Source organism: Oncorhynchus mykiss, chromosome 4, assembly GCF_013265735.2.
Source record: "Oncorhynchus mykiss isolate Arlee chromosome 4, USDA_OmykA_1.1, whole genome shotgun sequence".
NCBI lineage: Eukaryota > Metazoa > Chordata > Actinopteri > Salmoniformes > Salmonidae > Oncorhynchus > Oncorhynchus mykiss.
The window spans coordinates 24,432,331-24,455,581 of NC_048568.1; the positions used below are offsets into that span (position 1 = coordinate 24,432,331).

The 23,251-nt window shown below is 44.6% G+C and overlaps 2 protein-coding genes and 1 long non-coding RNA gene across 4 annotated transcripts in view; 1 reads left to right on the forward strand and 2 right to left on the reverse strand.

Annotated features, from left to right (window-relative positions):
* Nucleotides 1-1,201: 1,201 nt before the first annotated feature.
* On the reverse strand, nucleotides 1,202-2,042 carry LOC118964453. Its single transcript, XR_005051500.1, has 2 exons — nucleotides 1,756-2,042; nucleotides 1,202-1,297 (listed from the first exon to the last, which is right to left on the reverse strand). It is a non-coding gene; the product is annotated as an uncharacterized LOC118964453 (long non-coding RNA).
* zbtb2b (zinc finger and BTB domain containing 2b) lies at nucleotides 1,805-11,115 on the forward strand. The gene is made up of 3 exons (XM_021600764.2): nucleotides 1,805-2,266; nucleotides 6,159-6,339; nucleotides 6,632-11,115. The coding sequence occupies exons 2-3, from the start codon at nucleotides 6,167-6,169 to the stop codon at nucleotides 8,046-8,048; spliced, it is 1,590 nt and encodes a 529-aa protein (XP_021456439.1). The 5' UTR covers nucleotides 1,805-2,266; nucleotides 6,159-6,166; the 3' UTR covers nucleotides 8,049-11,115.
* Nucleotides 11,116-12,105: 990 nt separating this feature from the next.
* akap12b (A kinase (PRKA) anchor protein 12b) overlaps nucleotides 12,106-23,251 on the reverse strand; it is a 64,440-nt gene continuing 53,294 nt past the window's right edge. For both annotated transcript variants that reach the window (XM_021600762.2, XM_021600763.2), the window contains 2 exons: nucleotides 15,723-20,288; nucleotides 12,106-14,533 (listed from right to left, as the gene is read on the reverse strand). In XM_021600762.2, coding sequence (XP_021456437.2) covers nucleotides 15,727-20,288 — 4,562 coding nt within the window. In that variant the 3' untranslated portion in view covers nucleotides 12,106-14,533; nucleotides 15,723-15,726. The remainder of the gene's footprint in view (nucleotides 14,534-15,722; nucleotides 20,289-23,251) is intronic.

The following is a 23,251-nucleotide window of genomic DNA, read 5'->3' on the forward strand; positions in this document are numbered from 1 at the left end:
TTTTGTAGCCTATTGATGTATTCTCTCATATGCTTTAAAACAGAAATTGAAGTGATATGTTTAATGAAGATTCAATATTGATAGTGTGTTATTTACCCTGTATGGAAAAATCTATTTAGGGCAAATCAGTGTTGTGGGCAGTTATGTGAAATTCCAGCGTCTCATTTGAATGGCCTGTTCACTGGACATGTGTTCACTGTGCATGAACTTTGCCCAGATGGCAGCTCTCCTATGGTCTGGGGGGAAATTATATTGATAAAAAATTATTGATTTCAAGTGTGAATCAGAGTGGAGCTCTGAACATAGCATTTATCTAGTCTGCCTCTTTCAATCAACCCCCAAACACTTTAAACATGCTTTAGTTTCCGTTACCCTTTTTCTAGCATCAGCTTGAGTTTCGCTTATGGTTAAACCTCTTTTATCTCGCTATAGAGCCCCTATATATTAATGGCAATGACAGTCATATTAACATCTCCCACAGTAGTAGCATCTAGCAGAGCCAGGCAGCACCAGTTCTAAAAGCTCATATGATTGTTTTTGTTTCCTTATTTTACACCCTCTCCCTTTTTATCCCTTTTCTTTTTTTACTCCATCTCTGTGTCTAAGGGAGATTCTCCTTCAACCAATTTGCTCTTAAACTCTCTGTCCGGTCTATTAATAAGATCGGAGTTCTACAGTGTTTCATATGTCTGCTTTAAAACCTGAAACTCAGCCCTGAGGATAGCTCTGCTTCTGTGTTTGCATTAGGCAACATCTATCCATTCCAATGAGTTTCACAGGTCACTGTGCCCCAGAGACTCCTGTGTATCCAATGACAAAGTTGGTGTGTGGGTGTCTAAGTTTGTGCCCTCTATGACTATGGGTGTGTACTCCTGTGTGTATTTGTGTGTCTGTATGCCTACTAGTTCATCTGTGTGTGTGTGTATTTGTGTGTGTGTAGTTCCCCCCCCCCCCCCCCCCCCCCCTCCCCCCCACACACTTCCTGAGTTTCCTGGCAGGCGATGTGTGTGTGTTTTCTCTCTCCTTGGTCATGCTAGCTCACATCCTGTTGAAAATGCCACAGAAGTCCGTTGATATGGCCAGAATTCTGACCATGAGGAATATGGGTAGCAGTAACACTTATAATGAACCCTGTAACAAAGCCTCCTACACAGTCATAAGCAGCATATAACCATGTAATAAGCAGCCATAAGGAGTGTTGTACAGTGGTGTTTCTTTAATGTTTTATCAGGTTCCAAGTGGCTGCTGGTGGTTCATGTCCTGGATCAAGATCCTCTTGAATTGTATTTGACTCCTCCTTTTGGAAATATAAAATTACCCTGTTAATCAACTGTAGCACAGCAAACACCTCAGATGACAACTGTAGTGGTCCTTTTAGGCTTGAAATAGCCAGGAGGATTTTCTGAAGTATTTACCACTGACAAATAGAGAAAACACACACACATAATCATACATAAATGCCCCAAAGTAATTTCTTGCAAATCATACATGTTCTGCACCATGAAACGTGGAATGCAATTTATCCTATAATCTGAAACACATTTTGACATTTGTAACCAACATAGCCGAATTAAACGAATTCATGGGGGACTAGATTATGCCTAACAAAATATACTGAAATTAAATTACGAAATTAACTAGTTCATTGCCCTCCCGCACTTTGAGAACCCCAGAATTCTAATTTACAAATTGAACCAAAAGCAGCCAACAATCTGGGTACCAACGTCTGCCTCGCGACAGTTGCCAGAGACTCACCGCGGCGGTAAATTCGTTTGTTTACAGGAAGCTCTTGTTTGCTACCAACCGAAAATGCAAATGCAGTCACGATTGTAGACTACGTTAAACGTTATCTGTTTGTGTGGGGGTGGGGTGGGCGACCTACGGCTATTTTCCCCTACATCGGTTTGTTTAACGTGCCCCAACCGGAGATTGAATAAATTATCATACAGTGCTCGCCCTCTATAGTCCTTTTCGTTTAGCTGTAACGAGGTGGATACAATTCTCTATTCACAGTGACACACGGCGGTTACGGTTCCCTTCCCAAAGAGAATTCGTCACGGCGCCCCGTCCGTTAAGCGAACTGCTGTTTTTAAGTGCCCTACATAGTCATGTGATTGTAACGTAACCCGACCGGAAAACACCGACGACCATCGCTACCAATGCTTCTTGAGAGGAACAGAGCAGCTGCAAGCCCAACGGACAAGTCCTCCGGTAACAAACAACAACACGACTAACTCCACGGATTCAAGGCAAGCAGAGTAGAAAGGTACGTCTACCCGCACTTCATTACATTTTGTATACCGACTGATGTAATTTATATACGGGTTCAATAAATCGGTCACTTTGAAGTTTAAGAAATGTATTCGGCGACCACCCCTTGTCCATTTCATGAGGCTCCGTTTATTTTCGCTACACCGCTCCTCTAGTCGGGGGGGCAAAGCAGAGGCTGGCGCCTGAGCCTTCGTGGCGCGCTCGAACACACCGTTTCAGCTCCTAAATGAAACCGATTACAATTATTTTGTCACTTGCCGATGCGTGGGTCTATAGCTAAACTAGACATGCCAGCAGCATAGGCGTTCACCTATAGGTTTTGTAAGGGCTATTTTTTTGTTTAGGACGAAAACGTACTGCGGAAGTGGTTTCTCTGCGGGATATCGGGCCGTTCCACGTGTCTACAATAGGGGCGGCGCTTTCTTACAAACACATAGGACTACTATGAACACATGGTACTTTACTGCTAGATTCCTAATTCTCGAGTGGCTGCTCAAAGGTTTACTATTACTAAATGACTCATTCATAATTATTGAGTGTCACAGGTCTCAACAATTGACTGCTGGATGTCTGCCTCTACACAAAATATCATGATGGTATTTTCTGATAATGTAAGGCAGGCTACTTTATTTGCCAGAATGGATTTAATAAACATATTTGTCAATATTGTTTAATCACCACCAATGCTGCAACATTAGCCTGCAGTGTTTTCCAGCAGTAGTAGTAGACTATTGTGTCTGGACCAGATTGAGAGTTGCTCTCTTCATCTCTTTAGACAATTCCAGATTGGGTGGCGATTTTAGCATGTAAACCTTGGTGGGGCAAAATGAAAAAAGTGGGATGCATGCCAGCAAAGCCACAACACTAAACAATACATTAATTGCACTATAACGGTGACAAACGGTGCCCGCAAACTATTAGGGCCTACATAAATCTGTCCCAACAGCAGTCTCAACACCTTACCACTGCTACACCTGGCTATCAGCGGAGCCTTGTCTGGCAGTGAAACAGTTCATTCAGCCTCATTTACTGCCTTAAAAACATAGCTGATATGGCTGACTTGCTTAAACAAATGATGTTTCTAATGACAATTGAGATGTACAAACTATGACATAAGGGGATGACAAGCAGATAAGAGGCAATCCGTAATTTCGATTGAGACAAAGAGCGATCTAGGATGGATGTATCGTTAGTCAATATAACCATTTGTTTAGCACTTTTGAAATGTACAGCAACACAATTCAGAACATGGGCCAATTTTACAGTGCTCTCCCTGTACACCAAGTTAGAACCGTAGGATAAATAAAAGGGGCATCTAAGCAGACAATGAAAGCTATTACAATATTCAATGATTACATTTCTCTAAAGCAGATTATAGGCTACAGTAGAACAGTAGGTGAAATTAAGAGGGGTAAATAGACCACATTTTTAGGTTGAGGTATGTGGGCTACTAACATCTTTTTAACCTTTATTTAACTAGGCGAGTCAGTTATAAACAAATTCTTATTTACAATGACAGCCTACCCCGGCCAAACCCTGACCCGGACAACGCTGGGCCAATTGTGCGCCGCCCTATGGGACTCCCAATCACGTCCGGTTGTGATACATCCTGGAATCTAATCAGAGTCTGTAGTGACACCTCTCGCACTGAGATGCAGTGCCTTAGCCGCTGCGCCACTTGGGAGCCCTAAACTACACAACATACACTTCGTATTACTTTTTACATATACATATACTACCATATACATATCTCCCTGGCATATTACATCATTTATGAAGCAGCACACAATACATTTTTGGACTCACCTTGTTGTGCTCAGCTCACTTGAACAGGAGGGTGGCGCGGTGGTCCTCTGAGTTAGGTTGTTTTGAGCGTGGCACAATTCATGCTTCATTGACAGCATGGCCAATGTTGAATGTTTATAATTTTAAACTTGGAAAAGAGCCCCTTAATACCCAGATTTGGGACCACACAGCCACTGTCACCGATTCCTTCCAAACCACTCGTTGAATTTGCGATTTCCAACTTGTTGTGTAATGTTTATGTCCAACGGCCGATGAGCACCGATACGTTTTATCTATAATTTCTCTTCATTATTTCTCTTCATATGACAAGGATTTAAAAGGATTTGCCAGTAGATTGTCGACTTGATTCATGATGACTGCTAGCTAATATTGTGAAGGTATGATGTTGACATGATCAGTCCAATCAAAGCTACTGTACATATAACGTGATTTGACGTCATTTCTGTGGCCAATGACCTTGAGCCTTCTTGGATGGGCACTTCTATGGCAGCAGTCGAAGGGCTAGAATTTTCAAGGTCTGCTCTTACACTTGGCAGTGATGTAAAGTTCCCATGAGTGACAGAACACTGAGCCAATCACTGTGCAACACTCCATATTTTCTGCTGTCTTTCCCCACCACCACAGAAAGCACTGAGCTAGGCTGAAACACCTGCACACCCAAGAAAACAAAAAGAGATGCAGCTTTATTAACTCAATGATATATATTATTATTTTACATTGTTTGTAAACTGATGTGTTAATGCCAAAATAACATGCAAAACAGGAAAGCCCCCCCCCCCAAATTTTTTTTTTTTAAGTTATTTGTTCAAAAATTGTGTGGCTCAAAACAGATGGGGCTCTGCCCCACCTGCCCACCTCCTTCTTATGTACATGCAAAGAGAGGGCTCCTGAGTCAGCCTAGTGCCTACTGCCCAGGGTTTTGACTTGAGTGTTGTGGTGTTCCTGTGTGGTATAGTGAGAGAATGGGTGTTATACCCTGCAGGTTCCATTCCCATTGGTGGAGGTGTGGAACCAGTCAGTCTTGCCTCAGGAATGTGTAGATGTACATAAACCTGATCATGTGACGCCCAAAAGCCTCCAATCCTGTGGTGACCTTTAGGGGTCAACTGCAGCTGTCTTGGTGGCCAGAGCAGAGAGCACACTCCCTATGAGTAAGGGTTCAAAGGGCGTAGGCATGCGAGGGGGTTGGAATCCCGTCAAAGGACTGAGAGCAGATTGTGCCTGAAGAGATTAGGCTACTTACCTAACCATACACCTTTATTCCATGGATCTGTCGGTTTCTATCTGACACTTCTGATTGGCTGGAACTCCAAGGCGGTATTTGCACTCCCTCTGGAGATGCTGAGGGTTCAGAGGTGAGGTGACTGAGGTCTATATCGGAGTAACTTTTAGGTGTCTTATTCCACATCATCCAGTTTGTTTTATACAGTAGTTTTTGTTCAACTGACATAACTGCAAGGAAAAATACATTCAATGTGGTGTGCTCTTTCTTCCAAATGGATATTCTTCTAGCCTAAATATACGGTAGGTTAACCCCTCCTCTGCATCCTGTCCCCTGAGGCAGCTTGTAGGGTTGTGTGAGTAGTCCTCCGGAAGCTGCAGCCTAGAGGTCAATAAGGAAACCACCCATTCTGTCTCCTTTCCCATCGAACGCTTTTGCTAACGTGGTTATAGCCAGCCTTGTGGAAAAACTATCCAGTCAATAGCTCTGCGAACCTCAGAATCTCTGAGATCAGGTCATCTGATGTTAAACAGCTCCTTGTACTTATTGGACATTGAGCTGTTAGGCTATGTTTAGGACAAGAGCCCTTCCCTGCTTTGAAATACATTTGATGAAAAAGATGATCCATGTTACATTAAAATAGTATGCTCATACATTATGTATCAGAAAATAAGCCATTAAATTGCCTCTATTCAACAACAGCGTTTGTTTTGTTAGCCTACATTGGAGTTTGTTGTGGTGTTACAGCTGTCAGTGGCCCTCTCAGACTTCTCTCTTTGGTGGCATTGTAGTCCTCTTCCAGACAGGAAACTAACCAACTGACTGACTTGCCTTCGTCTTTGTGTCTTTCTATGTGCAGGTTGAAGAATGGAGTTGGCCAACCATGGTCTTATCCTCCTGCAGCAGCTCAACGCTCAGAGGGAGTTTGGCTTCCTGTGTGACTGTACCATCGCCATCGGAGACGTCTTCTTCAAAGCCCACAAGGCCGTGCTGGCCGCCTTCTCAAACTACTTCAGAATGCTCTTCATACACCAGGACAGGTATGGTAAACAACACGGCATCGGCTCTATCTGTAGGCTACATTAAGCTAGGCCAACATTACGTTTACTAATGATTTACAACTGAAAGCTTAATACAGCCCTGCTTGGACTGTTCAAACAAGTTCACCTAAAGGTTGTAGTAGAATATGTGCAACTCAATAAGGAAAGGACCATGTTTATGTATGGTGATCAATAAAAGCTTTTGTTTGCGTCATCAGTGTTTTCAATTTCCAAGATGTTTTGATGTGGCTGATAAATAAATTATTATTTATACCATGAATTCTCTTTTCAGTGACTGTGTCCGCCTGAAGGCTGCCGACATCCAGCCAGACATCTTCAGCTACCTCCTCAACCTGATGTACACAGGGAAGCTGGCCCCTCAGCTCATCGACCCAGCCAGGCTGGAGCAGGGGGTCAAGTTCCTCCACGCCTACCCCCTCCTCCAGGAGGCCAGCCTGGCCAGCCAGACATCCTTCTCCCACCCAGAGCCCAGCCTGCCCCTCTCTACTTCCCTCTTTGGCATCCAGATCTCCGACAAGCAGGTTGCGCTGTCCGGCAGGCTGCCCATCCGGCGCCAGCTCTCCTCGCCTTTTGACCTGGACAGCCTCCCTGACAGGAAGTATCCGTCCACGTCTGCTGTAACAGCGGCATTCACCAACCATGCGTCCAAGCTGGACTCTTCGTTTCAGGAAATGGTGGAGGCTTCGACCAGCGGTCAACGGGCCTCGTATGAGGAGCATGGAGGGAACACCCCGACAGGAGAGGCGCCCTCCTTGGGTAGCTCCAACACCATTCTCCATGTGAAGCCGAGCATCATGAAGAGGAATGCCTCCTTCAGGAAGCACTACTCCTGCCACCTGTGTGGCAGCCGCTTCAACCAGAGGAGCCTGTTGAGGGAGCACCTCCTGCAGCACAGCCTGGCCCGGCTCCCTCTGGTGGCCAAGCCCAGCGGTGCACACTCACCTGTCCTCCCAGGAGGAGGAGCAGCCACCACACCAGAGGTAGAGGAAGTACTGCTAAGGGGAGTTGGAGAACGGTCCGCTGCCATGACAGTTGAGATGCTTAGTGACAGCGAGCAAGCACCGCCCTCTGGTTTCAGCATGGACTCTCCCAGAGCAGAGTTGTCGGGGTGGGCGACCGGGTGTCAGTCCCAGGCCGACACCCCACCTCCATCGGACATTGCGGATATCGACAACTTGGAGAGTGCTGACCTGGACCGCGAGGTGAAGCGCAGGAAGTACGAGTGCGCCACCTGCGGACGCAAGTTCATCCAGAAGAGCCACTGGCGAGAGCACATGTACATCCACACGGGAAAGCCCTACAAGTGCAGCGCCTGCGGCAAGAGCTTCTGTCGTGCCAACCAGGCGGCTCGCCACGTGTGCCTGACCCAGGGTGCCGACGCCTACACCATGGTGGACCGGCAGAGCATGGAGCTGTGTGCCGCAGGGGACGACACCAGCCAGATGGAGGCGCTGTTCCTAGGCTCGGCCAGGCCCTACAAGTGTAATGTTTGTGAGACCACCTTCTCCAGCCCCAACGAGGTCATCAAGCACCTGTGCTTCAGCCAAGGGGCTCTAGCTGGCCTGCAGGGGCAGTCAGGGGTGCGGCTGCTGCAGGGGGAGGAGTTTCCCAAAGACGAGGGCTCTGATTCGTCCGGCGCCGCCACCCTCATTACGGCCATAAAAACTGAGCAGATCTTGGTGGAGTAGGTCCACAGCACCAGAACCAGTCTTATATTTTTATTCTCTTATATACAGTATGTTTATTATTTCCTTTGGTAAATGATGGTCAGTAGTTAAGCTAAAGATTTAGTTAGAGGTATATAAGGAGGGGTTTTATATCTACTGAAAATGCTTCCTCAGGTTTATTTAACAGCAAAGCCAGAGACTTGGACTTGTTTCAGTAGAAACTGTCTATTAAGTGTCCATGTGAAAACCACACACTGTACTAAGTCTTCTTTCCAACATGACGTTGCATTTGTCCGCCCATTTGTTCTCCTATGCATATGTCACTGACCAATTGGCAAAATAGTATGTTGCTATATGTTTCTCAAAATATGTGCTACAGTTGAGTTCGTGGTGTAATTATGACTAGGGCTTTGTCGTATTCTCAGTCTCTTTCTGGTGCTTCATTTACATAGGTCTGTCACATTGGTTTCTGTTACTTAATTTAAAGTGGCCGTTGGCTGTGGTCGAGCCTCTCACTCAGCTTTTAGCTCCAGACAGGAACAGGAAGTTGAGAGAGAGTTCCGGAGGAAGTGATGTTTCTCTACAATCAAATGGTGCAGGAGATACCAGGGGAAGCAACAGGCAGGCAGGTGTAGACCGAATGGTGGTCTCAACACATCTGCTGTAAAATAAAACGTATCTCCTTTTCCAAAGTGTTATCTCCTGCAGTATACTGATGAAATAAGTATATGCCCAGTCCAGAATCAACCTCATTCCATGGCCTATTAGGTCCAGTCCAGTAGGCTGTGTCTTCCTTTGGCAGTTTTCAGTAACCTTGTAAGCAGAACATGTACCATGACATTTCATAATTCCGTGGTATAAATTCCCTTCTGTACATTGTTTTGAACAGCCATTTTGTTACTTTTTGTGCAACGTGTGCCAACTGTGGGTATGAAAAGAAGCACAATTGCCATAGACGAAACAGGGCAATCTAGGCCCAAATTAAGGATTGTGTTGGTTACTCCAACAGAGGCCTCAAAGCAGAAGCAAGCACTGTAGCTTTATAGGTGATGTTTACAGTCGTGCCATTTTTATAAACCTTTGTTTATTTTAAATAGCTACTATCTGTGCATTTTAAACACATTTATGTTATCATATTTTGATGCCTACATGTATTGAAGGGAGTTTTCAATTCTGTACAATATTGTACACCTTGCCAATTGATGATCATTTGCTTGAATTTGTTCTTAAAGACCTTATTTTGTGTTGGATATACCTTTCTAATTTTATATACAATGCTATATTTACAAATCATATTTTTTATTGCAAAGTTTGTATATTACTAATTGGTTTCCAATCTAGAAAACAATTGATTTAGTATAGTGAAGGTGTATGTATGTATATTTGTTGTCAATCTCTTTCCATTCAAGGCCTTGGTGTTACTGACTTCTAGTATGATATTTATCTTAATCTGCTGCGGCTTCATTTGCAGTTACTCTTTCCCTCTGTTTGTACAGTACGGTTTGGTGGCAGGGAGGGTCAGGCTCAGTTCCATTTTGACCCCTAGCCCAGTCTCCTCTAGCTTCGTTCTATCCTTTTGGATCTCATAGACTAGCTGAAAGAAAAATGTCCATCCATATAGTAAATATGGCTTTATGGTTTATGCCTATCCTATCTAGACTCTATCCAGGGTGGGGCCAACTGGGACTGGGGTTCCATACTACTTTCGCACAAATGGAGTCTTCATGCTGAGCAAATTAGACATAGTTCAGTCACATTTCCATTGGCTTAAAGACACAATATAAAAGTGAGTGTTACATGGGGGAAGGACTCCTATTTATCTCGTGACTCACGCTGTGTTATAGTATATTCAGGCATTGTGAAGTGAATACTACTGAAGTGTACTTCTCAGAGGTCAACATATAGCACGTTTCTCCTCATCAGTTAGTCTCTGGATTCTCCCTGCTGAGCTCAAATTGTACAATGTTCAACCACATTGGTCGTAGGTGTAAACTAACAGCTTAACGTCTTTCCCTGTGTCAATTATAAAATGTGTATTTATGCAAGCGGTTGGTCTTTTCTGTGTTGGGATATTTTTGGAAACAAGTTTCAGGGGTAATGGGGAAGCTGGGCGAGGGGAAGTCCCCGACCTGTGATCCTGGAGCGTTCACACTGCTGCCCTCCCAAAGCTCAGTTGAACATGTACTGTGATATCTCTGTGTTCTCAGGAACGTGAGTTAGTCTTCTGTGTAAATAATAAAGAAAACTATTTTACATTTTCACAGTGAAGAATGAACAATTAAAGAGATGTTTTGCAGAATTATGGCATGGTTAATTATTTCTTATTCAGCTGTGTTCATCCCAAGAATACATGCATGTTTGATTTCAGATGTTTTACTCATCTTTTGACTTTGGTTAAATAAACTCTAGACATCGCTACAGAGGGTTTCCCAGTCTTTCATCAACCCCATCCAAATGAACACGTGGTTGTTGATTAAATCGTGGATTGGTGTTGGGCTAATGTCAATGTATGGGAATTAGTTGATCCTGAAGATGTTACAAGATGTCTCCACTTCATAAAAGGGTTTTGGCTCCTCTCCCTCCTTATAGGACAGTGGCGTTGTTGTATTACTCTGTAGGGTGGGGAAGACTTGGGTCTGTAATGTCATTTCTGCATTCAATTCAAATTCAGAGTTTTACTCCAGACTTTTCTAGTTAATAACTCACAACAGACTCTAAAACATTCATGATTTACAGAGCTGTTCACCGTTTTAACTGGCTTGTTCCATGACAACTTGGCCCAGGCAAGTTATACTAGATAGAGCAGTGGGACGGAAGTGTAAAGGCCCAATGCAGTTTAGTGTTTGAAAAGACCACTTGAAATTACAACCAGTTTTTGGGGGATGGAGTTTTGGTCACCAGGCAGTAAATTAGTTAATAGACCGATAACAAAGAGAGTTCCAAACCTCTCTGCCAATAATAGCAAGTTTTCAGATTTCCCCTCCCCACTCAGACCACTCCCAGACAGTCCAAGATAGATTCTGTTTGAGAAATTGCTATTTGACCATTTTAATTTAAAACAATCACAGTAAGGTACTTAATTGTTAGCTAGGAAAAAAAAAAAAAATTGAGATAAAAACGGCTGCGTTGGACCTTAAAACCTCTTAAGGATCCGCCCCTTTTTTTTTCCAATTTTCACCTAAAATGACATACCCAAATCTAACTGCCTGTAGCTCAGGCCCTGAAGTAAGGATTTGCATATTCTTGGTACCATTTCAAAGGAAACACTTTGAAGTTTGTGGAAATGTAAAAGCCATGTAGGAGAATATAACACAATGGATCAGGTAAAAGATAATACAAAGAAAAAAACAACCGTTCTTTTTATATATTTTTGTACCATCATCTTTGAAATGCAAGAGAAAGGCCATAATGTATTATTCCAGCCCAGGTGCAATTTAGATTTTGGCACTAGATGGCAGCAGTGTATGTGCAACATTTTAGACTGATCCAATGAACCATTGCATTTGTTAAAACATTTGTATCAAGGCTGCCCAAATGTGCCTAATTTGTTTATTAACTTTTCATGTTCAAAATTGTGCACTTTCCTCAAGCAATAGCATGGTATTCTTTCACTGTAATAACTACTGTAAACTGGACAGTGTAGTTAGATTGACAATAATTTAAGCTTTCTACCAATATCAGATATGTCTATGTCCTGGGAAATGTTCTTGTTACTTACAACCTCATGCTAATCGCATTAGCCTACGTTAGCTCAACCGTCCCGTGGACTGGACACCGATCCCGTTAGCGTATTTTTGCCCATGTTTTGAAAAAGCTGTAACAAATGACTAATCCGTACTACAGAGGCAAAAGTAAGCCATAAGTAAGCCAGTTTATTTTGTGATCTTTCAAACATTTAAACATCTTGAGGATCATATGCAATGGTGTCTTGCCAATATTACTTCTGCAAGATTACGTGACATCCTCACCTTGGACATCATTCTCCAAATCTTTTTACAGTATGATGGTATCAGTTTCATGTGTGATAATTAATACACTAAATGTAGTTCAGAACCAGATAGAAACAGAAACTCAGGTACACATTTTTATATTGCTAGCTTTATTTTTGAATGAAATATAGACAGGTTTCTCTATCTACTATTAACAGCTTGGAAAATGTAAAAGACAGAATTAAGTCCATGCTACAGATACATTATATGCTTATAGGTTATTACAATATTATTTTTTTGAAGTGCATAGGTATACAATTTGTACAGATGTTACCAGGTTCACAGTTAGATTGTGTTACAAAAAGCTCGGGCGGATCTAAGGTGGAGGTGTTTCCAAACCAAATGCAATAGAATAAGCAGTGAACACAGACCGTTTATTATTTATTTGTACTATTTTACATAAAACAAACATTATGGATGTGTGTGACAAATCCACAGTCAAAGTAAAGTGAAACAGTGACCAGATATAGTGGTCGAGGCTTCTAGGATTTCTCTCGTGTCTCATTGGTCAGTCAGCTTTGTGAGGTGTAAAGTCTAGAGCTATATTGTCAATCATCATTTTGACATCTGAGGGATAAATAGGAAGCACTCCATTCTCACAGTATGTGCCCACAGTAGAATTGGCTCATCTAGCCACCCTAACTAATCCCAAAATCAGCATTTGAATTTCATTGGTAAATAAAAGTTGACTTGAAGATAAGTAAATCAGGCTGACCCAGAATGAGGCATTTGAGACAAATTGGACACATTTCGTCCTGCTGATGTTCTATCATGTTAGCAACCATGGATAACCTACCCTAAGTCAATTTGGCTTGGCTACATAGAAATGTCAATATAAGATGTTCTCTTTGTCTGGTACCATGTGATTTGTGATTGAGTAGTTTGTACCATCTAAAAACCTCACTGTTGCCAAATCAGTGAGGTTATGACTTACTGTACTGTCACACAAGTAAGTAACAACATGAAATGCATGTGTGGAATGTATTTTCAGCAAACAATGTTCATTTGAAAATGCAATGAAATGTAAACATTTCCAACATTCAAACATAAACATACATAACAGCACTCACCAGTGGGAATGGTAAAATATATAGACTGAGAGATGTGATAGTCTGTATCGGCAGCAGAGGGCGCCAAATAACTGGTGTACACTCCAAACTAGCATACAATCCTCCCTACGAGCGTACACTGTACACCAGAGATGGACGGATAGATCACCATTTCAAGAGATCAAGCAATTACACATATTTTGAAGTGCTATCCACAACGTTAACAGAAGTCATACACTTGAAAATACAAGACAATCTAACGTGAGATATATGTTACTCTCCCCATGCAAGTGTATGTCCATCATAGTACACTGCATATTAATAAATCAGTGTCACCAAATACCTCTCTCACAATATCAAACCAGGCTGAGATAATAGTGTTTTATTGTATTTTTACACGATAATCAAAGACATACTTATTTCAGAAAGTAACAATACTTTTTTTCACAGTCATTCAGGCAGTGAAGTATGTTTTATCTACAGTAGGAGCTGAAAATATATTGTCAGGCTGAAAGGTGAAGGGAAGTATAGTGTGACAGAACATGTAAAAGATTAAAGTTTGTAAGATTGTTGCACACCTATTGACTTTCACCTCACTCCATGTCTTCACATTAAGTCATCGTCTGCAATCAATGATATCGGACACCGCCATTGAAATCACATATGTACCATGGTTTAGTTAGAATTTCTGCAAAATCCAGACATTATCTTTGAATCTAAGTCTTACATATGTTTGAGAAAATGGGTCACATATTCCATACAAAAAAAAATAAAGGATGGGGGAATGAGAGAATACGCATAAGATATAAATACAATATACAAGATAATAATCCTCCAACTCTGAGACCACGACCACACACACACACACACACACACACACACACACACACACACACACACACACACACACACACACACACACACACACACACACACACACACACACACACACACACACACACACACACACACACACACACACACACACACACACACACACACAAAACGGACAGCAGACTCCCGAGCCACAGCAAGGTCATCAAAACAGAAAAAGTAAATCACATTGATTACGAGCCAGATGGGAAGCTTCAAAGGTGCATGACTGTGGCTTGGTATGTGTGTAGGGAGATCGATGCTTCACCTATGGAGGGACAGTGGGGTGGGGATGCCACCTCTGTGTGACAGGCTGGTGCTGCAGGACAGGGGCATGGGGGAAGGAGAGAGGGGTGGGGTGGAGCGAAGTCACTCAGTCACTCTGGGCAGGGTGGGGTGGAGCGAAATCACTCAGTCGCTCAGGGTGGGGTGGAGCTCAGTCACTCAGTCGCTCTGGGCAGGGTGGGGTGGAACTCAGTCTCAGTGTGTCTCCACAGTGCATCCTCTCACTCTCTCTCTCTTGCTAACTTTCTCACTATCACTCACTTCCTGGTCAGGACAGTCCGTCTCCCAGACAACCATCTTGCATCTACAGCTAGGGTATAAATAAATAAATGTTATTAGTAAATGGGTACCATTATCCTTGGAAACACATATCAAAAACTGGTCTCCAACCTGTGGATAACAATTAGGAAATTACTTGATTTATTTAGAAAACTTCATTCAGTGGATTTTTTCTTCTAATGGATTGTTCTAATAAGATACTTGCATCTGAGAGTAGTTTGAAACAGGAGAACTTAGTGCCTCATACGCCTGAGTCTAAAATGCTTTTTGGGATGTTGTAGACTGCAGTACTGCTGACTCAGAACCCCCTATATGTCCCTCTCTCATGTATACCTCTCTTTCTTTCTCTGCTCCACTTTCCCCTCTCTTCCTCCCTCCCCTCTTCTCTGTCTGCTCCGTCATCCATTTCTCTTGGTTTTGTTTTTATGACTCAGCATGCTTAGTGGGACTGCTGTGCCAATGCTGCTTTCAGCCCGTTGTAATTCACTGACTCCTCTTTTTGCTGCAGTGCTGCGTTATTGCTTATTAAACATATAACAGGGCCGCGCCCTTTAATCAAGTCAAATTTCAGGTGGACCTTGTGTAGAATTGACAAATAAAGTGACCTGAATCTTAAAAACATGTAGGTTATTCTGACATGTTTGCTTGACTCCATATTGAATCTGGGATGAAGGGAGAAAAGGAGGAGGATGAGGGAGGAATCATAATCAGTCTGTCAGCACAAGTTCATCTGCCCCTCACACACCGCTTCTCTTTATAGACCGCGGTCTACAAACTAGGGGTCAACCACTGCATTCCTGCTTTGATATAAAACGTCCCCAGGTTACTCGTACCTCGAACAAAAGCTGTTTCATCTGGTCAGCCGGAAAGTCTCCCCCTCCCCCCTGATAAAAGTAGTGCCCATTGATGTTTTAAAAAAAGCCACTATGAGAAGATTGTTTGATATTTTTTAAATAGTGCACCTTTTCATCATGCTAGTTGAACATAATAACCTTAATAATATGTCTAGAATTGGTACCTTGGTCAAATACTAGAAATCGCTTTCTTTCACTTTCTTGTGTTAGAAGACAAGGGTATGACCAGATGTCTCTAAAATATGTAGCATGACTAACATTAACTACATCCATTTAATTGTGGGGAAATATTTTTGGGACTCTTTGACATATAAACATCAACTCATTACTTAATCATAAACATAAGATATAAGACAGACTGCTTACCTGCTCACGATGTAGCTGTGAGCTCTGTGGAGGAGACAGTTTCAATCTCCCTAACTGCCTCCTCGATCACCTCGATCACCTGCGCCATCACCTCCACACGCTTCACTGGCGTCGCCTTCTCTGCCCCTGCCTCCGCTGGTCTGGCAACTGTCACAGCCATGGCGATGGCAACCTCCTCTTCCACGATGTTAGCAGGAGCCTCTTGGCTGGCAGTCACAGCTGGGGTGTCTGGTGTGGATTCAGGGGCTGGCGTGACTTCTTTAGCCAGGGCTTCCTTTGTCTCTGGTGCGCTTACAATGGCATCGATTTCCACCACCTCCTCCATCTGGATTTCCTTTGCTTCCTTCTCTTCAACGATCTGTGCCGCTTGATTGACCACCTGTACTGTATGTGGGCCCACAACCTCAGCAGTCGTCTCCTTTGGCTGGGCTGGGGCTTTCGGTGTCTCTGTGAGCCCCTCTGGTACTGGGGTCGCTTCTGTCACCACCACTGCTTCTGACTTCTCATCAGCTGCCTCTGGAACGGGAACCTCTGCTATCACTTCCTGAACCAGCTTGATTACCTCAGCTTGTAGAACTTCCTGAACCTCTACTGCCTCTACGTTGCTCTTTACCTTTTGGATCTCCTCCTCTGCCTTTCCATCTGACTCACTCTCTGTCTGTTCCACCTTTACTACAACTTCAACCTCTACAACTTTCTCCTCACTTATGTTGACCTCCACTGCTTGCTTTAATTCCACTTCCTGTTTTATCTCCTCAACTCCCTCTTTGACAACATCCTCCGCCTCCTTGTTAACCTCTTCCACGATACTCTCTGTGATTTCAACTATGACTGGAATTGTCTCAATGACCTGAACGGCCTCGTGAACTTCCTTTGGTGGTTTTTCAGCCTCGGCTTGTGCCTCTGGAGCAGCAGGCTCCTCTGCAGGAGTTTCTGGTGCTGGTGCTTTAACTTGGACTACAGGAGTTTCAGCAATGACAGGTTTCTCCTCTGCTATTTGTTCAATCTCTTTCTCTATCATTGCTACTGCCTGGACTGGTAGTGCGTCTTCAGGTGTCTTCACGGTGGCAGTGACGCAGGCAGGTGCTTCGGGTTCAGCCTCTGCTTCAGACACTTTCTCCACAGCGTTCAGGATGACCACCTGAGCAATGACCAAGCCCGTCTCCTCCATGGCCTCTGCCTCCTTCGTCTCCTCGGCCTCTGTGACACCAATCTCAGTCACTTTCACTTGGATTTGGTAATCACCAGCAGGCTCTGCAACTGCCACTGAGACTGTTTCCACCGCCATGGCCTCTGGGACCTCCACTTGCTGGGTTTTCACGGACGGTGGGCTGATTAGGCACACAGTCTCCTTGACAATGACGAACTCTTCAGCAGGGGCTACAACAGCAATGGCTGCCTCGCTAACCTCAGTAACTGTGGCCAGATCGAAGTCAGTTAGCGAGGTAGCCATTTCTCTTGTGATGGGCTCATTCACCTCCTCTACAGGAGCGATGTCTTTGATGGCAGCTGTCTCTTCCACCTCCATCTCCTCACTTTTGACCTCAACGACAGGTGCCTCAGAGATCTCCACAATGTCAGCGGCAATGGATTCTTCGACAGTTGGTGTGATGGGGTCCACCAGCTCCACTCTGGGGGTGTTCTCAGTCACTACAGGGGCCTCGATGATTTCAGCCTCTGTCTGGATATCATTGATCACGGCTAGCTTTTCAACTTCAGGCTCTTTGCCCTCAGTGGCTATCTCAGGCTCTGGGATATCTTCAATAGTATTCTCTAGGGAGGTCTCCAGGAATGTGCTGTCGACCTGCTCCACTTGAGCCTCAAACATTGGCTCTTCAATAGAATCAGTCGCCTCAGTTGGATCAGCCTTGTCCTCCACTGGCAACTCAGCAGACAGAGCATCGCTGATCTCAGCTAGACACTCCATGGTGGGAATCACAGGCTTCTCCACCGCCACCTTGGCAATCTCCTTGGTGCCCAGGCCAGTGCAGATGGCGGTGGCCTCAGTTTCTTTATGCACCATCAAGACAACCTTTGATTCGCTCTCGGTGAACTCAATCGGCGGTGTGGGCTCTGGGATGGACGCAACATTCTCCAGTTGGACCTCTGTGATTTCTACGGAAGTCAGGCTTGGGAGCTCATTGACCAGCTCCACAGCCTCCTGCAGGACCTCCAGAGACTCTGGCTCAGGCTCATAGGGCACAGGGGTGGTTTCTCCAGACATGTCTGGAATCATCTTTGTAGTCACCTCGGCAACAGACAGCTCAGGCTTCTGCTCCAGGCATGTGACCGCCTCTGAGGTCTGCTCTACAATGTCCTCGGCGAGAGTGGTGTCAGCAGACTTTGGGGTGGCGGCACCCTCTTCTGGGATGTCGCTCAACTGATCGTGTGGAATCTCCTGGAGGTCTTCCACAACAGCCGTGGCTGAGATCCAAGAGGGGGATCTCTCTTCGGTGGAGGATTGAGCCTGAGTGATTGGTGCTGCCTCCTTAGCATCCACTGTCTCCACTGTCATTTCAAATTCAGCCTCTTCCTTAGTCTTGGCATGCTCATTGTCATACTCTGAGAGGGGGACCACGGCTGGTGTGTCAGAGTCTTCCTCGCCAGACCCCAGATCGGATGAAAGCTGCTTCTTCTTTCTACGTCCAGGGATGAGTTTCCTCAGAGAGAATGAGGAATCTTCTTTTGAGATTTCACTGTCTGAGACAACCGGTTCGGCACCGGACTCATCTGTCTTATCCTCGGCTTTGGGCTTCTTCCTATGGGTGACGAGGCGCTTGAGAGTATCCCAGGTGGACTCTCCTGCGGCGGGGCTAGTGGATGGTTCGGGGGACGACACTGTGTTTTCCTGATCAGCCTCTCTGGAACTTCCAAGAGGAGACTCTGTGGTCTTAGCCGGTTCTTCTCCAGCTTGTGGCGCCTCCTCTTCGATTTTGGTCTCCTCATCTTCAGAGTCAGAGGTCTTCCTGGTCCTTTTCTTATTGCCGCCCATACACATAAGGGCCTCCCATGAGACTGAGGTGTCCATCTTCATCCTTTTGGAGTCCTCGGTGCTGCCCTCCAGCTTTTCAGTGGCTTCGGTTTTTGGGTCCTCCTCAGTGGATTCCGGCTCCTTCTCTTTCTCCACAAACACGGCACTCTCAGTGGAGGACAGGGTGCCCGACTTGGCTTTCTCACCAGTTGCCTCGTCCTCACTCTCAGAGGGCCTCTTGATGCGTTTCTTGGGCGTCACCAGCTTCTTGAAGGAGGACCAGGGCATGATACCTTCTTTCTTCTTCCCTTCGTCTGAGCTGGTTACCTCCCCATCAGCCTCTTGGCTGACCTCAGCTTGGGCGGTTTCTACCCCGATGGCATGCTCACCAGACTCCTCTGGAGACGAGGCCCCACTGTCGGGTTTCTGGACCTCTGCTGAATCTGTGGAGGTTTGGAGTTCAGCTGCCTGTTCCCCAGGCTCGGTCAGCTTGGCCTCTGCGTCTTTCTTGTCTTTCTTCTGTTTCTTGGTAGAGAGCTTCTTCAGGCCGGCCCCAGTGAAGAGCTTTTTCAGTGGGCTTCCCTGGGCCTTGACCTTCTCCTGGGATGATAGCAGCTCAGCCTCGGTGGTGACCTCGACTGGGGCGTTGTCTGCTTCCACAGCCTCTTCAACTTTCTCTTGTGCTGGTTTGGCATTGTCAGAAATAGCGGATTCTGACATTTCTACTGCAACCTCGGCTTGGACCTCCTCTTTGATCTCTTTGACAGGTGCTTCCACTGTCTCAGTTTCTGTGGAATAATCAGGCTTAGCCTCCTCTGGTGTTGTCACTGGTTCCACCTCCTTCACCTCTCCCTCCACCTCTTCTTTTGCTTTCTCTCCATCCTCCTCCACCACAGCCTCTGCTGTTTCCTCTCCCTCCTTTATCTCCTCCCCGGCAGCTTTCTCTTTTGGTTCCTCCTCTTTGGGCTTCTTGATGCTTGCCTTCTTGCGCAGATTGAAGAAGATTCCCTGTGTAAAGAACCTTCTGAAGGGGGACTGAGTGGTCTCCTGGCCAGGTGGGTTAGTTGCAGCTGGGTCCTCAGGCTCTTTCTCTGTAGCTTCTGCCTCAGCTCCCTCTGCAGCCTCTTCTCTGACTGCCTCTGCAGCCTCTCCATCCACGGTCTCAGATGGGGCATCCACTGGAGTGGCGTCAGTCTCAATGGTGGAGGTATCTGGCTCAGTTGCCTTCTCCTTCTCAGATTTGACCTCCTCCTCTGCAGTGGTGGCTTCCTCCTTAGTTTCCTCAGACCCGCTGGTCTCTCCTTCCTCCACGTCCTTGTCCTTCACCGTCAGCAGCTGCACCGGCTCCGTCTTCTCATTCTTGTCCTTCTTCACAGTGAACTTGAAGCCAACAAACTTAAAGATCTTTTTGAAGCCCACCTCATTGGCTTCACCTGGTTTCTCCTCGACCTCCTTCTCCTCTGCAGAGGTGATGTTGTTTGTGTCAGGTGACTCATTCTCATCCTTCTCTCCGTTCACCTGAGGGGGCACCTCAGCCTGGAGGGAGTCCATTGTTTCAGGAACCTCCTCCTTCTGAGACACGGACACGGCATCAACTGAAATGACAGAGAGATAAAAAGTAAGGTAATATACCCATTCCCACAAACAACAACCGATAGACACTTTCTCTCACACAGGCACATAGGGGGAGCCAGACCAGAGACAAGACTGTATCAGGGCAAATGGAAAATGTGAGAAAACCATTTTTAAAAACTCAAATAGCTTCTTCAACATCTGAAGATGACCTAAACCACATCACAAAAGCAATAGCTGACCCCGAGTGGATTTAATCAAGCAGTATGCAAGGACCAGAAATAAAGTTTGATCGTTGACACCAATCAACAACAATGAAATGAATTCCATTGCCAACGCTTGGACAAAGATCCAATCCCAAAATAAAGAAAGCTTACAGACAAGGGTGTACAGATGTAGGATCATAACTCTTTTGTTGCTGAGAATTTCCGCTTTGACATTTAAGACTTTATTTGCCCTCACAAAAAATGTATCAACCCCTATAAAAATGGCCATTAATTATAATCCACATAATTCACATTTCCTGTTGCTGCAGGATTAGCTAACTAATAAGCTAACTAGTCATGACTATTTTTAAAGATCCTACATCTATATTGCAAACCCCCCCAGCTGTGTTGCTTTTTCCAAAACTATAGCTATCACCTCCTTATCCACTCTCATGCATCTACTGTAAGAACTAGTTTCTCTATTTGACAGAAAGAAGACGCAACTGTTGAAGTGACAGGTGAGAGAAACAGAACACACACACACTCTCTCACACACACACACACACACACACACACACACACACACACACACACACACACACACACACACACACACACACACACACACACACACACACACACACACTGCCTGACATTTCTGCCATATCTATCTGTGTTTTGACAGGAGTGGGTGGAGGTAGTGGGCTGGGGTTGGGCTTAGTTCACAGGCCATTTAGACTTCTGAGGCCTCTTTTCCTCTAGCATCCCACTACAGCAGGGGAAATCTCACATCTGTTGCTGGGAGTCTTTTCTCTGGGGGTCCTCAGCCTACCCTAGGGCTCTCAAAACAAATTCACAGCATTTTTTTTAGATACACACCAAGGCTGGGAGACAAACGCAGTCGTTTAACCAGGCAAACATGCCCCCCCCCCTCTCTCCTCTGACTGACAGATAAAACCACTCACACTAGTATGTGCACCATGCACACGCACACATTTCCACACACATACACACATTTCCACACACACAATACACAGATAAAACAACAGTATGAGATTTTACTTCAATACGAATAATTTCCCTATGACAAATCTGATAATCCTATGTTTTTGGAGCCAACTAATTAATCGTCTTGCTCATAAATTTCTCTAAGAGAATGAAACAATGTGAGAAAAAAAGGTAATATTGGAGTATAATGTGCACTATAGAAACATTAGCAGTGAAGATGATGCTCCTCTTGTCTTGTCCATGAATAAAATACAGTTCTGGCATTTGGCCAGAGTTTATCTCTCTAATCTGTTCACTTCCTGTTGTTACATTACAGCGGTGGAGCTTCACATGTTGGACTGACATTCCTGGAATATCACTGCTCTAAGAAAAAAGTTGCCTTCATTCATTGGCTAAAAAAACAATTTTGACCAACATAACCACGAGTATAAAAAAACATTCACCAAATTTCACATCAACTCAATCTAAATCTGTGTAATATACACTCTACTCATTTGGGGCTTTTGTGAGAGTGAGGCTTACAACATCTATTTTGGACATATGGGTTTGACGTGAGGAATGTGAGCTATGCGAGTCACCCGGAGTTAAATTATTTTAGAATGCTGTAAATATAAACTGGTCTACAGCAGCCATCCACTTCCCATTGAAAAATACTATTTTTGTACCCAATACTTGGTTTCAGCTGTATGTGGTATATGTTACTATGGGCCTATCCCCCACCCAACAAAGATATCCCTCTAACCTGAATTCCATCACACACAGCTAAATGAAGACTGCATTGTTTGTGTAATTTTTCTCTTTTTGGTCTTTGGCAAGGCTTTCTTGGGCTGTTCGTGCACACACAAAATGAAGTATACGCCCCTTCGTCTGTCATTTGTCAACAGTAGAGATTCTTCAATAAAGTTGCTGTTCAACGACAATACATATTTTTTTACTTGATAAATACACCAAACATCTTAGTACATTTGAGCGATTAAGATTTCCCCGGAAAAAAAAACTCAAAACTAATGACTTTCTTAAATTTATTCTGGCGAAGGCGTCTCACGATGGACAAACAGAACTATTGTCATTTTTTTTGTTTTTTTTCAAGCGAAGGTCTTTTAAAAAGAGAATGCGAGCACACTCGTTCGGTTCGCCTAACCGATTCCGGATAGGCGCCAGCCGAACCGAAGCCTGAGGGGGTGGGGGTTGAGGGGGGGCAGGGTTAAATAATGGGGTTGTAGATGGGAATGGGAGGGGGGGTTGGAGAGCTCTCTCTCACATAGCTGTTATTGTTAGGGCAGTTGTTACATTGTCATGCCATTCCATTGTTAGGGAATGTCAAGACCATAAACAACATGCAAACAAACCCAACCCCTGATGTAAGGCCCAAGTGATCCCAGAATTTGGAAATACAGTTTAGAGCTGTATCTCAGTCCTAAACCAATGTGTATAAGTGAATCGGTCAGCCATATGAATAAACATGTTTCTGTCCAAGACACAATTATACTGTGAAAAAGAGTCAATCCTTAGTGGGGCTGTACTAAGCCATGTGTATCTATGGCGATAATAAAACACAGGAACCATGATGATTTAACAGAGTACCGGCGTCTTCAGGTATGTTTGATCTTTGTTTTATGGCCAACTTTTTACAGGCATAGCACCATTAACAGGGTCGCTCCTACGGCTGGTTAGGGAAGAGGGGAAAGAGGAGTCAGGGGTTATTAGACTACAGAGGGTGGGGATAAGGGGGAGGGTACATGAAAAGGTGGAATGAGTGAGGGTCAGTTCTG

Excerpts from the sequence above, each read along its gene's own strand:
- zbtb2b (XM_021600764.2), top strand. The coding sequence starts at position 6,167 with ATGGAGTTGGCCAACCATGGTCTTATCCTCCTGCAGCAGCTCAACGCT. Across the intron at positions 6,340-6,631 it reads CTCTTCATACACCAGGACAG|TGACTGTGTCCGCCTGAAGG; the intron begins GTATGGTAAACA and ends TTCTCTTTTCAG.